Source organism: Typopeltis vanoorti, chromosome 6, assembly GCF_054136105.1.
Source record: "Typopeltis vanoorti isolate ZY-2024b chromosome 6, IOZ_Tvanoo_1.0, whole genome shotgun sequence".
Taxonomy (NCBI): Eukaryota; Metazoa; Arthropoda; class Arachnida; order Uropygi; family Thelyphonidae; genus Typopeltis; species Typopeltis vanoorti.
This window is the reverse complement of record NC_143554.1, coordinates 147,871,231-147,887,569: the sequence shown is the minus strand read 5'-3', so window position 1 is coordinate 147,887,569 and position 16,339 is coordinate 147,871,231. Positions and strand designations below refer to the sequence as shown.

General features: G+C 34.6%; 1 protein-coding gene across 1 annotated transcript; it reads right to left on the bottom strand.

Annotated features, from left to right (window-relative positions):
- Window positions 1-859: 859 nt before the first annotated feature.
- Window positions 860-15,931, bottom strand: LOC150106063 (BTB/POZ domain-containing protein 6-like). The gene is made up of 3 exons (XM_090393813.1): window positions 15,852-15,931; window positions 8,098-8,329; window positions 860-2,027 (listed from the first exon to the last, which is right to left on the bottom strand). Exons 2-3 carry the CDS (start codon window positions 8,322-8,324, stop codon window positions 977-979), a joined length of 1,278 nt encoding a protein of 425 aa, XP_090249939.1. The 5' UTR covers window positions 8,325-8,329; window positions 15,852-15,931; the 3' UTR covers window positions 860-976.
- Between the last annotated feature and the right edge of the window lie 408 nt (window positions 15,932-16,339).

The following is a 16,339-nucleotide window of genomic DNA, read 5'->3' as shown; positions in this document are numbered from 1 at the left end:
CAAGAGACATATATGAATTAACAGGACATCAGTGCTATATATATATATATATATATATATATATAGCACTGATGTCCTGTTAATCCTGTTAATATATATATATATAGAAAGTATTTTACCTTGGGTATAATATATGTTAAGAATACCAAGCAATTTTCTACATTTATATCTCCTCCAGAGAGTTTTATTTAATAAGGTTAAAACACCTTATGGCAACATGTTTCTGGTAAAATACTTACGAGCTCTGTATTACTAAATCTTGGTATTTCTAGCCTAGCTCCCACTGATGAGGCCTCAATAAAGGTCGAAACCGGTCTGGGTAGTGGCTCCTTACCTTTAATACAAAACATCATACATCCCCTTATTGGAGATGTGTTTTGGCATTAAGGGAAAATATTAAGATTAGTGATCGGAGCTTGTCCCACGTCTACCACGAGTTGCCCTGGCCTCGCACTACCTGTAGGATCAGCTAGACTTGCATCACTTGCAGGCGCAAACTTGACTTATTTGTCTGTTTGCTTACTTGGGAAATGGAGTAAAACCAGGTTTTAAAAATTGCTTGGTATTCTTAACATATATATATATATATATATATTCATATTTTTATATGGCATCAGATGTCTTAGTAAGTCTTACGTCCAGGAAAGGAAGAGATCAATTTTCTTCAGCCTGCATTGATAATTTGATGTCTTGGTGGAAAATGTCATTGATAATGCCAACGTTACCTTTTGACAGTTTTACTTAGTGATTAGGTTGATATTAAGACAATATAAATATGACATAAAAAGTTGTTTAAGCTGCAACTTCTCTAAATCAAATAACTGATTTCATTTTTATAGGTGACTTTTGAGATCAACAATATAAAAAGCAAATGAAAAATTTTATTTTAAAGATAAAAATGTCTCAGAATTGCAAAATATTTTACATTTCTTGACAATGCTAAATTGCGTTTAATAAGAGGAGACAAAAGCTTTCATTATTTGACATATAGGTCAAATTTAAGAGATGTCATTCTCCACTTACTTTCTGGTTGTACCCTAAACTGATCATAATAAAGTTTCTTTTCAGGAATGGATCCATCTATACATTTCTTAAACCTCTCTTTAAATATCGCAACCATTTGAAATTTTTCACCTGGCATAACGTACACTGCCGTAGGATTATTTTTACATAGAACATTTTCATACATAGTTTCCTTGGCCTGATTAGAAGAGAGTGATTTTATACAACATTTCTCATTGAAATAAATTTCACCATCATCTTCAACCTCAACATTTATAAACGGCTCCACTAGCAGTATTGGATTTCTTAGAATCTCTAACATGAAAGAGATCTTGTTATCAGTTGATAAAGGAGAATTTGTGTCTTCCTGAACATCAGATTTTGAAGAATTTGTATTTAAATCAAATATTGTAACACGACTATACAGATATGCAGAATATGATCTCTTCAAGTTCCAGTCAATGATCTGAGAACATTTTACAGTTGTGTTACTCTTGAAACTTCTGCATAAATGGGGTTCAATCTCGTCAAATGTGAACAATCCTGTTTCGGTTACATCAACGAGTTCTTTCGACGACATAAGAGAAAACGATATCCATTTCAAAAGAGGATCCAGCACGCTTCTTAAACTTTCTTTTTCATGTTCTTGTGTTTTACCGAGATAATGTACACCCCAATTACGAACGCTCTCAAACAGATCATATTCAGATTGAATCGTCAGTGTTTGCCTAAACAATATATTTTCTACGGTGTCTTTCTCACATTCCAAAAAATCCGATGATTTAAGAATGGTTTTCGTATGTCTGTCAATGATGTCTAGACATTTATACATCACATTAGAGAGACTCATCAGCTTGGCAAATTCGTAAACTTTACATACACGGTCCGACTCGGCTGTCATATGTTCCAATAGAAATTCTTCGCTTTTCTTCTTAAGAAATGGAATTTGGTATTTTTCTGCCACAAAGTAAACTTCTATCGCTGTGTCTATTGACGGAATTGAAATTTCATCTGTGTACAGATACCTGAAAATAATTAATATTGGTGAATTAGAAATCAGAATGCAAATGCAAAATGTACAGTAATGTAGTAATGAAATTCAATGTTTAATTATTACACGATGACTGAAAACAGCATTCATATTTCTTAGCCAATGTTTTTCCAAGAGTTTCTAAGTTCAGATTCAATGGATAGCGCCTTTAGTTGGAAATATCTACGTTCGAATATCATCAATGGGTCGATACCACCTAGAACCCTATATTGAAATCGGGTTAGACCGGCTTTCCGGAATATGGACAATTCTGAGACTACTGTTTTTTCTTAACTACCGTGAAGGACAAAATTATTTATCTCAAACCTTAATAATGGTTTAATAATGTGTTGTGTAAACATTCGTAAAATTCTTTTTATGTCATATTTATATTGTCTTAATATCAACCTAATCACAAAGTAAAACTGTCAAAAGGTAACTTTGGCATTATCAATGACAATTTCCACCAAGACCTCAAATTAACAATGCAAGTTGAAGAAAATGGATCTCTTCCCTTCCTGGACGTAATTACTAAGACATCTGATTCCATAATAATCTCCACCTTAACATCTAAAACTTATGTCGAAAACTGGACGACAAATTAACATAATTGTTCACTTAATTAAAGTAATTTGATTGTTTGTTTGGAGCATGTTCACAGTTATCATTGGTATTTCAGTGACACGTATGCCATAATGTTTAAGAACATAACAGGACGATATATAGAAAAGGGCAAATTATATATTTAATAGCGAAAATATTAAATTCTGAAAATTATACAAGCAGCTTATATATCTAGAAGAACGTGAACATTGGATTATTTAAAATATTAAAGTCGATAATGTTACACAAAGAACAACGCAAATGGAAAACACAGGACCCATTGCATTATGATTCAAAAATTGTAAATGATTTAAATTAAAGGATATTACATCCCATATTGTTTCATACCGAATAAGAAACTATATAAAGTTCGCGAGTACAAGCGTAAGCAAATACCTGGATAGTGCAACACCAGGGCAACTCATAGTCCACCTGATAGTGCAACACTGGACAACTCATAGTAAGGGTGGAGCAAGCTCCGTTCACTGTTCTTGGTATTTATCCATAATGTGAATCCCAGCTCCTAGGAGCTGTATTACTGTTCTACCCTATGAGAGAAGGTCACTACCCAGACCGATTTCTTCCTTTATTGATGTCTCATCAGTGAGTAGGCAGACCTAGATAATACCAAGTTTCTAGTGAACAGAACTTGCATACCCTACTATAAGAATTGCGAAGATGGTGTCCTAATAAATTACTAAATATATGAAGAACCAGAGGCTTCAATTCGGCGACGTAAAATTATTTAAACGACTTTAAATGAATTATTTACTTAAAGCCTTTGGCTCTTCATATAATTTATTTATTAGGACACCTTCTTGTATAACTTTATGTAGTTTCTGTATTCGACATGAAACAATATGGGATGTAATATCCATTCATTTAAATAATTTTACGTCGCCGAATTCAAGCCTTTGGCTCTTCATATATTTAGTAATTGTAAATGATGTTTGATTACAATAGGAGTAACACATATCTTACGTAGTGTAAGACAATCTCCCCAATTAAGATTCGTCCAGTAGAGTAAGGTTTCGGCAGTTTCTTTCAACAAAAATTTGAATTACGAGACAACGAGGCAGTAAGGGTATTTCACACCATACCATATCACAGTCAGTATCAATTTGTGGTATGCTAGAGAAGATTTCTCATATTTAGGAATTATGGACACATTAACACAACAATATCTTAATATTTGCCAAATATTTCAGTCTGAAACTAACAGACTATCTTCAGTGGCTACATAGGAACAATTTTTACCAATGAGGAATCCCAACAATTGATCACTGAGAAGAAGAACAGGCCGCGTGATGTTACATTGCTAAGCATTAAAGAGAAGAAAAATTTCCCCAGAGTGGTAACTAAATTATTTAAATTATTTACTTAACTAAATTAACTAAATTATTATTAATAAATAATACATTCTGTACAACAAATCCGATAAGTCTGGATTGGATCAGCACGAAATAGAGACAAGCCACAACATCCTCTGGTCCAAGACTCGCCTTCTACACAGATGTCGCTATAAATTTGAACGCCTATTCAAAGAGAGAGTGCTGAGGCCTTACTTCAACTCCTTAACATGATTCGAAATTACTGTATATATCCTTATCAAAAATATGGAAACGTTTAACTCGGTACTTTTAATTCCTACATTAGTCTAATGTCATTTATAAATTAAGATTATATGATATTGTGAATTAATACTTATAATTGAGTTACCATTCTGGGAAAACGTTTCCTCTTTGATGTTTAGCAACACGCGGCTCGTTCTACTTTTGAACGATCATCATCATCATCATCAAATTCCTGATATACCCTCAAGGGGTGTACAGGATAAGATAATGCAACATGAAAAATTTACATCAATACTATCTTCCTATCTACAATTTTCCCTCAAATAAGTCTGTTACCTGCCAAGATTCTAACATTATCAGATCTTATATTTCTGCCTTCTAAGGCACTTTTAATTATATCAATCCACTTATATATTGGTCTTCCTCTGGATCGTTTTCCTGCCAACTTGGCAGAGAACGCTTGTTTTGCTAATCTTTCCTCTCCCATTCTGTTTAAGTGACCATACCACCTGAGATTAGCTCTACTAATACATTCCTGGATGCTGACAATATCAAGTTCTTTCCTTATATCCTCATTTTTAATATGATATTGCCATTTATGCCATCTGTTCACGCCTATAATCTTTCTCAGGACTCTCATATCTCTGGTCTCTAGTCTTTGGTCAAGTGTTTTACTTCTGACCCAGCTCTCAGATCCATAAGTTAAAACTCGTTTGAACACTTTACTGTATACAGCTACTTTAGTATTTTGACTAATTTCTCTCTGAATAATATAAAATTATTCAGTTGACTTCCTACCATACCAGCTTTATTTATTCTGTTGTCTATTTCCATATTTAATTTACCATGTTCATTATAAGTCGTGCCTAAGTATCTGAAATGTTTTACTTGTTCTATAAGTTCGCCATTCACAATGCAGTTGATATATTCAATGTTTCTGCCTATTTTCATTGTCTTCGACTTGTCTTTTTAATACTGGTCTTCATGCAATGTCTATTAGAACCGTTATTCAATTTAGTCAGGGAATCTTGCAGACTTGTAGCGGGCAAAGAGGTGAGATTAACATATCCAATTTTGATATCATGTTTAATACCACTTTCCTTCATAATGTGATCCATATAGATAACAAATAACAGAGGGGATAATATACATCCTTCTGACACCAGATTTAATATTAAACTATCTTCTTGTACTTCCTTCCATTCTAACTGCTGACTTACAACTCAAATAAAGACTGAATATTGCTTGATATAATGCTCCATTAACACCATATGACCGTAGCATTTGGAATAGCTTCTCTCTTCGCACCTTGTTATTCACATGCCTTTTCGATATCTACAAAACTTAAATGCAGATCTTTGTTATATTCCCAATGATTTCTCAACTAACTCTCGTAAAGTGAAAATCCGATCCTGACAGGCCTCTATTTAGCCTGAATCCAACTAGTTCTTCACAAAGCTTCTCTTCCACAATCCTTCTCAACCGTTTCTCAAGTATACGTGCATGCATCTTACTAGGAACACTCAGTAGGGAAATACCTCTGTAATTCTCACATTCAGTTTTATTTCCCTTTTTATATATGGGTACTATGAGAGCCTACTCCAATCATTTGGAATTCGTCCCTCTGTCTAGGCCTTCTGCACTATGCAGTGCAGCCACTGTAAGACGTATACCTCCATACTTCAGCATTTCTGGTCGAATATCATCCACTCCTGCTGCCTTTCCACATTTCAAGCCTTTGATGGCTTTTTCTACTTGAAGTATGGATATGTATTCCTGACTGCATGCCTGGTCAGTGTTTTTTGCTACTGTGCTGTCATCACTGCTTGTTTCATTTAGCAGTTTTTCGAATTAATTACTCCATTTTTAAAGGATAAATTTTTTCCTGATTTCATGTCATCTTCACCTTTATCATCTCTAATTCCTTTTACAACACCCTTTCTCCTCCATTTCTGAGCTTCTTCAACAACCTTCAGAATATCTTACCACCTTATTGATATTTATTTTCTATGTTTTTACCAAAGTCCTTCCCTGACTTTTCTTTATCCAGTTTTACACAGTGTTTAGCATTCTTTATTTGTTTCTGAATTCTCTAAGAGTACAGTTTGACTTATTTGCCAGGAACCTTTGACATGCTGTCTTCTTTTCCTTCACTGCTTCTTTAATATGCCGTGTCCGCCATGGAGTTCTGATTTTTCTATCCTTGCAGACAACCTCACCAGATGCCTCTCTGATTGAATCAATCAGATAAAGATTTGTCACTAATCTTTAAGTTTTCTTAAAGATTTGCCACAAAATCTCTAAGGTTTTGATTCCTGTTCTCAAACTCTTTCATCTTGTCTTCAATAATCTTTGGTAACTTAAGTCTACAGTTCACATTTGAGAACTGCTCAACTTTTATTCTCTTCAAAACATTCTTACATAGTTGTATTTCAATATGAAATACAACTTAATCCTGCTCAAGGCTAAATGGTGATCACTTCCAAATTCAAATCCTCTGTATACTCTGGCGTCATGCACCAGGGAGAAAACATCACTGTCAACAATAACATAGTCAATGAGACTTTTCTTATTCCTTGTCTCTTCTCTCCATGTGAATTTGTGCGCTGTTTTATGTTGGAACATTGCATTAGTAATAACCAGTCCATGTCCTGAGCAGAAATCCTACAGGAATTTGTAGAAAAGAGCAAAGCTCTTTTCTACAAATTTTCCCAAAATATTTTTGTATGTCTGACAATCATTTCCTACTCTGGTATTTAGATCCCCAACAAGGACTAACGATTTCTTTTTCACTGTGTCAGTTGCTTTCTCTAAAACCTAAAAACACTCCTCCACTTCTACCATAGTAGAACCTTCTTAGGACCATATGCTCAAATGTCTCCAGTTCCATATTCTCATATTTTGCCCACATCACTCTACTTGAGACTGACTGCCATTCAAGAAGATTAGCCTCGTATTTAGTGTTGAATACTATGGCTGCTCCTTCTTTTTCTTGATTGTCATTCCCTGAATATAATATTTTCTATTTATTGCTCAGAAAGTTCTCACCAGTTATCGTCTTTTTTGTTTCAGTCACCCCTATTATGTCGATCGGGTTCTTATTCAATTCCTCAGGTATCTCCATTTCTTTGCCATTTAGGCTTCTTATGTTGATAGTACCGATCTTGAACTATGTAATGTTGAGTTGTAGTAAGTTTTAGGATTTGTTTATATACCTACTCAACTTTTATTCTCTTTTAACTGCAATCTGTCTTGCTTTGTTCAAACAGGATGCTCTATAGATAAAAGAATTCAAGAACATCAATCATACATTCTGTACAACAAGTCCGATAAGCCTGTATTGGCTCAACACGAGATAGAGACAAGCCACAACATCCTCAAGTCCAAGACTCGCCTTCTAAACACATGTCACTATAAATTTGAACGCCTTTTCAAAGAGAGTGCTGAAGCCTTACTTCAACGCTCTAACTTCAATCGAAATGACTGTATATCCTTATCAAAAATATGGAAAAATTTAATCCGGATAACATATTATTTTTTTTTAATTGAGACTTTTAATTCCTAAATTAGTCTAAGGTTATTTATAAATTCAGATTATTGTAAGAAATTGTGAATTATTACCTATAATTTAGTCACCAATCTGATAAAACATTTCTTCTGATGAAACTAGATACCCTTGTTTCATCAATCTGATGACACAAGGGTATCTAGTCGAACTCTAAGTTTAATTGATCGGGATGTCCATAGAAACTTAAAAAGAGGTATGTGTATACATTTCGTCCACTAACTCTAAAATGTAATACACATTTTGTCTTTCAGTTCGAAAAAGGTTTCGAGGCAGACACATCAATATTATTATTCGCAAAAAAAAAGCATAAAACGACTCACGTCAGCATAATCTGGAAAGCCTCAGGAGTTACGTCAGTAATCGGTATCTCTCCCTCTTCTTTTAGAGGCCCATAAAACATGGCAGCAAACACTGGACTGGCAATGGCAAGCAGCAACTTATGGACTTCTGCTATTGCTTTGCGGTCCCCTTCACCAACTATGAATGTTACATCAGAATAGAGGGGATCTTTCAACAAGGACAGAAGTCTTCCTTTCACTGTATCCATGGTAACTGAACGGAAAAATAGAATGAATTATTAAGAAGTGAATGTTCTTAATTTTAAATTTACGTTATCTTATTCCTATATCTGATTAACTTTCAGAAAGCATTACGACCACTAAAGCTAAGAATTTTAAAGCAACATTCCTTGCAATGACATGGCAAACGTTTTTCGTGTAACTCCAGATCTTTTACTTTCATGTGAAGCTGAAATAGAAGTCCCTCCTCTCCCACTCGCTTTCTATACTCAGAGGCTAACATTCTACTCTTCAAAAAACATTACGTACTTAAAAAACATAATGTTCTTACACTCTCTTCTGGCTTAGTGTCAAATAACAGTTCGTGATGTATATATTTTATAATAATTAGTAAAGCTTTCCAGGAAATGAGGGACTCATCAAGGAAGGTACTGTTCTTTCACATCATCACTCATAGCTTTTTTCGAATTCATCCATGCTACCTGCTCCCCCACCTCCAAAAGCTATATGCGACAACACGCCCTAGTCTCTCAGTCACACCTCTCATACCTTTCTTGAATGCATTCATTTCCACTTTCCATTAATGCCCCACAAATTACCAATCTCTCTTCATATTGAGATATCATATTTAATGCTCTTCTTTGCACCTTCCCCACTGTACTTGGATCACCTCGGAAACTAGATCTTCATATAGTAACCAGATTATGCATATAAAGGCCCTCTTTTACTAGGGTGGTCTGAAAGGTTCTCGACCTAACAATAAAAAAACGAATTTATAATTTCTAAATTATTTTTATTTGTCAACATAATCTCCCTTAAGACGAATATATTTATTTTAGCAATGCTCGCCCGCCATTATCCTGTCCCTGTAGTGGTTCTCAGTCACATCCGCAAAATGCCCCTCTACAGCTGCAATCACCTCTTGATTCGAAGAAAAAAGCTGACCCGCGAGGAAACGATTTAGCTTTGGGAAGAGATAGAAGTCACCGGGAACCAAATCTGGGGAATAGGGTGGATGTTCCAACAATTCGTAGTGCAAATACCATTTAATTTTCCCATTGCCAAAACACCTTTGTGGGCAGGTGCATTGTCCTGATGAAAGATGATTTTTGTTCTGCAAACGGGGTCTTTTCTCAGGAATTTTTCCTCTAGTCTAGTTAAAAGATCAGAATTATATAATATTTCCAGGTTATAGTTTTATCCTTTTCAAGATAATTAATAAACAAAATGTCTTTAGAATCCCAAAACAAGGATATCATGATCTTTCCTGTTGATGGAACCGACTTTGTCTTCTTTGGTGCTGAACAACCGGCTTCTGTCCATTGGTTTGACTACAATCTGGATTGCGGTGTGTAATGGTGAATCCAAGTCTCATGTCCCATCCATAGTAATACATCGACGCACAAAATCAGTTTTATTCTTGTTAAAACGCTCCAAGCACTGTTCAGTGATTTTCATGCGAGTGCCTTTTTGACTTGCAGTGAGGAAGCGCGGCACCATTCTTTCGCAAAGCTTTTTTATTTGCAATTCTTTATGAAAATATATCCTACACGTCCTTTTGAGGTGACTATAATCTCAGCAGTTTCATGCACTTTGACTCGCCGGTCATCCAATACCATATCGTGCACTTGATCAGTGATCTCGGGTATTGTTACACTTTTTGGACGTCCTTCAAGTGGATCATCTTCAAGACTGGTACGACCACTTTTAAACTAGGCAGCGATTTCTTAATTGTCGAAAAAGAAGAAGAGTGCCCATAAACGTTTATGAACTTCGAATGAATTTCATTTGGCGTTAATCCTGCTTTTACAAAGAATTTTATCACCGCACGACATCAGTTTTATCCATTTCAAGGGATACAGACAACACTTTTGCTTCCGACAGCTGTATAAAGCAAACCACTTGATAGAATGACTTGAAATTTCACACGGTGGCTTAACACAGATGTCCCAACTTAGAAAAAAAAAACATCCTGCTGATAGCTGAGCCATCTATGGTCGAGCCAAGAACGTTTCTGACCACCCTCCTACTTCCGTATCAATAATCGTTTTAGCATTGCAATTATCATCTGAGTTATAATGAATGTTAAAAGTAACATTGCATTGCAATTGATATCTGAGTTTCATTCGCAATCTTTGCTATACGGCCACTACTGAACTCCTATTTCATAACTACTAAAGCTCTAAGATTCCTAGCTTGATCAGTTTCTTCTACCATAATGTGTCTCTAAACACGCCATTATTCTAGAAACTGAAAAGCATTTTATCTCTTCACAACAAAGTGCTTTCCCTTTACCAAGATAAACCTAATGGCAAATTTGGACATGCCCACAATTCCAGCCTATACAAATGATTCTCTGCGTTTTCGGATACACCAATAGTCACCTTAAGTCTTGCAGAATCATATTTCCTGTCATATGTACTCATATGTACTGTCCGCGCGGTTGACTGAGTGTCGCAAGAAATATGCCTGGGAAAGGAGTGTCTTGGGTTCGATTCTCCTAGCCGACGTGAGGAGCTTAAAGAACTTTCTCAGACAGAGCCAACTTTTATGCGTGGACAGCAGGGTTTTTCTCCCCAGTTTATCTGGGATTTTGTCACCCTCAAGCAGGCAAACCGGCGTTGTGAACACACATGGATTATAGTCAGGAATACATAAGACACAGTCATTGGCCTGATTCTTCAGCTGTTCTGGTCCCGAGCCCGTATGAAATTAGGGGGAGTTGAGATGGTGCCGTACTTTCCCGTAGAAGGGGCTTCACGGCCGTTATATCATCATACGCTATAAATAAAAATAAAACCCTGAACTACATTTTCTCTCAAGGTGGAGATTGCTACCAATAGAAGACGTCACCAATCACCTAGTTATTTTAGTTCTTACTTTTTTTTTCAAAAGAGAGTCCCACCTCATCAAATGCAAATAATTCGGTTTTTTTCACATCAGCAAGTTCTTCCAATGACATATAGAAACCTTATACATTTTAACCGAGGAGACAACACGCTTCTCAAGTTTTCTTTTGTTTGCTCTTTTTTGTATTTAAGCGAGGTGATTTACGCCCCACTTATAAACAGCATCAAATAAAAAATATTCTGAGTGTAATGTCAGTGTTTCTCACAATATCCTTTGTGTAATTTAAATACTTTTAGGAGTAATACATTAAGACCATTACTTCTAAACTAAACCCGATCGATAAATATTCCGCTTTGACAAAAGATTTGAAAATAAACGTCGCTGCGGTAAAAACCTTTTATATCTAAAAATCCATAAACTGTTTTTTTTTCTGCATTTTTGATATACAAACACACTACGTTGTGCAGGAATATTTCTGTACTCAGTTCCATGAATTTATAGATTCCTTTAAAAACACTTTCTTCAAAATAACAAATGACCCAGTGTACACTGTAGATTGATTTTTGGGCTTTTTAATTCGACTTTCATATTTTGAATGTACCCAATTAGTTCTTCAGTAGAAGATACGAATTATATTATTTTGTTATTTGAATTTAATCCATTCCTTATACACATATTGGTTCCAAAATGTATGTTTCTGCAATGCGTTACGTTTACTTTAAGGAAATATGAACCATTTCCGTAACAAATCACTTTAAAATGAGATACTTCGATTCAACATAAGTTCAAAACCACAACAAAACAACAACCGGAACCAATAGAACACTCTAGCAGTACCTACTTTTCCCATTCTCGGAGAGATATTTGTATGCTTCTATAAAAGCATATTCCATAAATGGATATTAAAAAGCTTCGAATAGTTATCACTAAGAGTAAGAGTTATTGAATTTCCACTTCATGTGATTTTAATATTAATCTTGTTGAAATCAAGAATAATATGGACAAGAAAAGTAGGTATATCAAACAATATTCTGCTAAAAGTATTTCTAAAGTGTGCATTTCTTAATAATTATTTAATCTTAAACTCACTGCTATGCTGTGAAAAACTTATATTTATTTCAACGTCTTTCTTTATTGAAAGATTTAGACATAGATAACTCTATCTCTAATGTCTAGAAAATGCAGATGGTTGTTTTCAACTTCGAGAGTGAAGTTTATCTTGTTATGTATGGACTTGATTTTATTCACAAACGATTTAAGTTTTCTAAGCTATCTTGCCAAATAATGAAAATATCGTCAACATATCTCTACCATATAGATGGTGGGGAGATTGTTAAGAGAATTTCTTTCTCAATTCACTCTGGAAGTTGCAAACAACACCAACCTGCATTTTCTAGACATCATGATAAAAATACAATCAAACAGTGTCAATTTATCTATTTACAGAAAGCCGACAAACATTGGAAGATACCTTCTTTATACTTCTTCTAACCATCACAAGACAGACAAACTAAGCATTATCAATGTGTTGAAAAATAGAGCAGGTAAGTTTATATCAGAAGAGGAGGATACACAGACTGAAATCTCACTAATAGCCAAAACATTATCACAAAATTGATACTCTCCGAACATCATCAAAAAATATATATACGGTAACAACCCCAGACAAGAAGAACCAAACTCCCAGCACATTTCTACTGTAATTATTCCCTTAATCAAGTCAATTTCGTATCAAACATCCAGAATACTAAAAGCGCACAACATCAGAGTGATCTTCAAACCAACCACCAGCATCAAATATTTTTTAGGATCACCAAAAGATAAGGTGCCATTCTGCAAATATCCAGGAGTATATTACATTCCTTGCTCCTGGTGGTCTCGCCTACATGGGACAAACTTTGGAGTTTAGAGATCAGACAGAGAGAGCATGTCGGTGATGTAAACCACAACAGAAGTATTTCTTCCGGCTTACCACATCATTTCTGTACATCTAACCACACGATAGCGTGGCAAAATAGATCCATGCCATATTTATACTACGACTACAGACATCGTTTATTCAAGGAAGCCACAATAGTGTTAATAACTGGCGGAAACCTCACCAGTAAGCGGATGAGGAAACACCTCATTCGCTCTCTAAATCCATCTGAACTACAGCTAGCTAGCAATCACATTATGCGTTTACAACAAACACGCATGCGTGATAATGATTAAGAACAATACGTGAACTCAGTCTGTCACGTGAACGTGCAAACTTAGCTACTAGAGTGTTTACAACGTTTTTAATGTTCCTTTCAATTTGCATTTACTAGTGTTTTTTATACTTTTCCGCCAACGCCTTGAAAAGCTAGACAGTTTGCTAGCGAAACCGGTACGCAACGAATGTTAAAATATTTGTATATGGTCAGTATTAAACAATAAGTTTTTTTATACTTAACTTTCAAACGACCAAATATATTTAATTTGAAAAATTAAATATTTTAATTCAATCAGAGAGAACTGAGAATAATGGCATCGTATAATGGAAAATTTCGCTCTTTCACATTCTCTATATTGTGCACACCCCAGCATAAATAAGGTTTTCTTGTATCACTAAGTACCAAGTATAAACAACCTATATCAAAGATTGATGTTTATGACTCGAAATGGCGTAGTATTTGGGAACCATGTCATTGATTTTCTGTACGCTAACGAGGTTCGAAAATACTATTTTCACAAATTAAAAAAGTCTATAGAATTATAACATAGCATATCCAATAAATTTAACAAATTAAATTAATGCCACCCCGAACAAACCGAAGGGAAATGTTTCCCTTCTACGGAAATTAATTTGCCATGAATAGCGATAACTTTGAGTTACTATTACAACAAAATTAAACTTCTCACAAAATATTTAAGAAAATAATCCAAGTGTTGCAGTGAAACGTCGAACCATTGTGAGAATGGAAGAAAATTAAAAGACTTCCAAAAGCATTTGGAAAATTACAGTCAATAATCAGAAGCTAACTATTATTATGAATGAAGAGAAAAGATTTTAACCAATGTACCCAAACTATATTGACATATGACTGTGAAGCATGGACATAAATTCAAAGGATATTCAAAATTCAATACTATTAAGAAAGGTTAGCATAAAAAAGAAATATTTTTGGCATTACAAGACTAGTTCAAAAAGGAATATGTGGGTAAGAAATCAAACCAAACACTCTGATATAACAGCAAGGGTACATATTCGAAGACAACATCAAAGACGGGCAAAAGAAGTAATGGATTTTATTCCATTGTAGAAAGAACGAACAAGAAGAGAAAAATATCACCGATGTTTGAATAAATAATTGGATTTGCAGAAGAGACAGAGGGAAGAAAGCGACTCAGAGACTGTTTCGGAGTCATCTTTAAAAGGCGTTCATCTAGGTAATTGAATATGGCTGATGACGATGATTACTAAATTCTATATAATAATATAATATTCAAGAAACTATATGTCAGATCATACATGCTGAAAATCTAAATATCACTGCATTCTGCTATTTTATCGTTCTGCTCTGGCAATGAACAAGACAATTAATAAAGAGATATGCCAATCATGTTTTAGTGAAAAATGTTCAGAGAATAATAAAGGAACTTTAATTATATTTTATTTCCATGCGATTGTTAATTTATTAACTTCAACAATATTAAACAAATTTTCATCATTTGATTTACATAGGAAATTGAAGATACGTCGCCATCCACGAGATCCTAAGATGCCCGCTCTATATTCCCATGAATATGGGAGATGCACCTACGGAAAACTAGACATAAAATATCCATAGTTAATTCATTTCGATTCATCATACATTATCTTATAAAAAAATAATTGATATCAACTGCTCGATAACTTAACTTACCCGACATCGAGAAATATCGTCTATCAAATATACAGATCAGTGAATTGTACCTGGTTGTATATCTCGGAATTTTTCTAACCTAAAATTCCAAAGATAACACGCCATTTTGCAACAAACAATGTAGTTGGCATCTGGTATCTGCTGTCTTTCGTTTTGGATTTGTGCACTTATTACTAGGCAAGGTTCGTTTCGACGTACATAATAAGCGTGTAATAGACATTAAACGTGAAACTGAAATGTGAAACCATTCGGTTTTACTACGTGTAATGCTTGAACATCCAACATCGAGCAAATATTCACAACTCAATCGAAAGTGCAAAAAATCTAGGCAAATCCGAAACTATCGAATCCAACTGCTTAGTTCCCGTTTTCCAGGAAATAACGTCGTAAACAAGTGCGAGTGTGAAAAACGGGATCTAAAAACAAATAATTTTCAACTGATTTCCAGATATATTTTCGATGGCCAAATTAAATCCTTAGCAAAGGCCACAGTATTCTGCAATATTATATAATATATTTTTGTTCGCAAGTTTTAATTTGTTATCGGGGCTATTTTCAAATATACGTTATGCATCTGCATGCACATATTAAAAATAAATTCCTCTTAATGGACTGAACATACCGGTCGAAGAGAGGTCGACCAAGATGTCCAGAGACCTGTATGTCCATGACAACAGATACATTTTAAACCTGACAAAGAATTAATTTATTCTTAAATCTACACAAAAAACATAAACAGGAACAAGTATTAAACAAAAATATTCGGATTGTAATAATATCAATGTTAAAGTAATAGAGATCAAACTAACTGCTTACCTTAAAAAAACCGCAGACGCTGTGTGTACACCCTGAACCTCACATGAGAAATGCAATATTCCCTTCAGATAACATATGATAAATTTATCTGGCTGTTCCCATTGTGTGATACAAGCGACAATAACTGATTGCAGAAAAACAAAAACAAAAAAAAAACTCCTGAAACGTTAGGGAAAGGAAGAAGATACTGCTATCTTTGTAGCTGATATTTGTTTAAAAACCAAAACAAAGCATCGGCTTAGTTAGGTAAGCTGTATCTAGCATTTCTATCAAGACTGTAATGCCAATGCTAAGCCGTTCATAAGTAATCATTATGATGAATTAAAATTAAAATTATATTTATAATTAAAATTAAAAATATAATGAAACAAAAATATATGAAAATGAAAAGCAGAAAGTTCTGAAATGTAGTACACTGAGTCAGCTTCGCATTAGGAACACCCACCCCGATTTACATATTCGTCGCGATAGCGAAGTACCACATGATA

What these genes read in the sequence shown, in the direction of transcription:
- LOC150106063 (XM_090393813.1), bottom strand. Translation starts at nt 8,324, where the DNA reads ATGGATACAGTGAAAGGAAGACTTCTGTCCTTGTTGAAAGATCCCCTC. An exon ending in GCTTTCCAGATTATGCTGAC is followed by an intron (nt 2,028 to 8,097) that starts GTGAGTCGTTTT and finishes AATTATTTTCAG; the next exon opens with GTATCTGTACACAGATGAAA.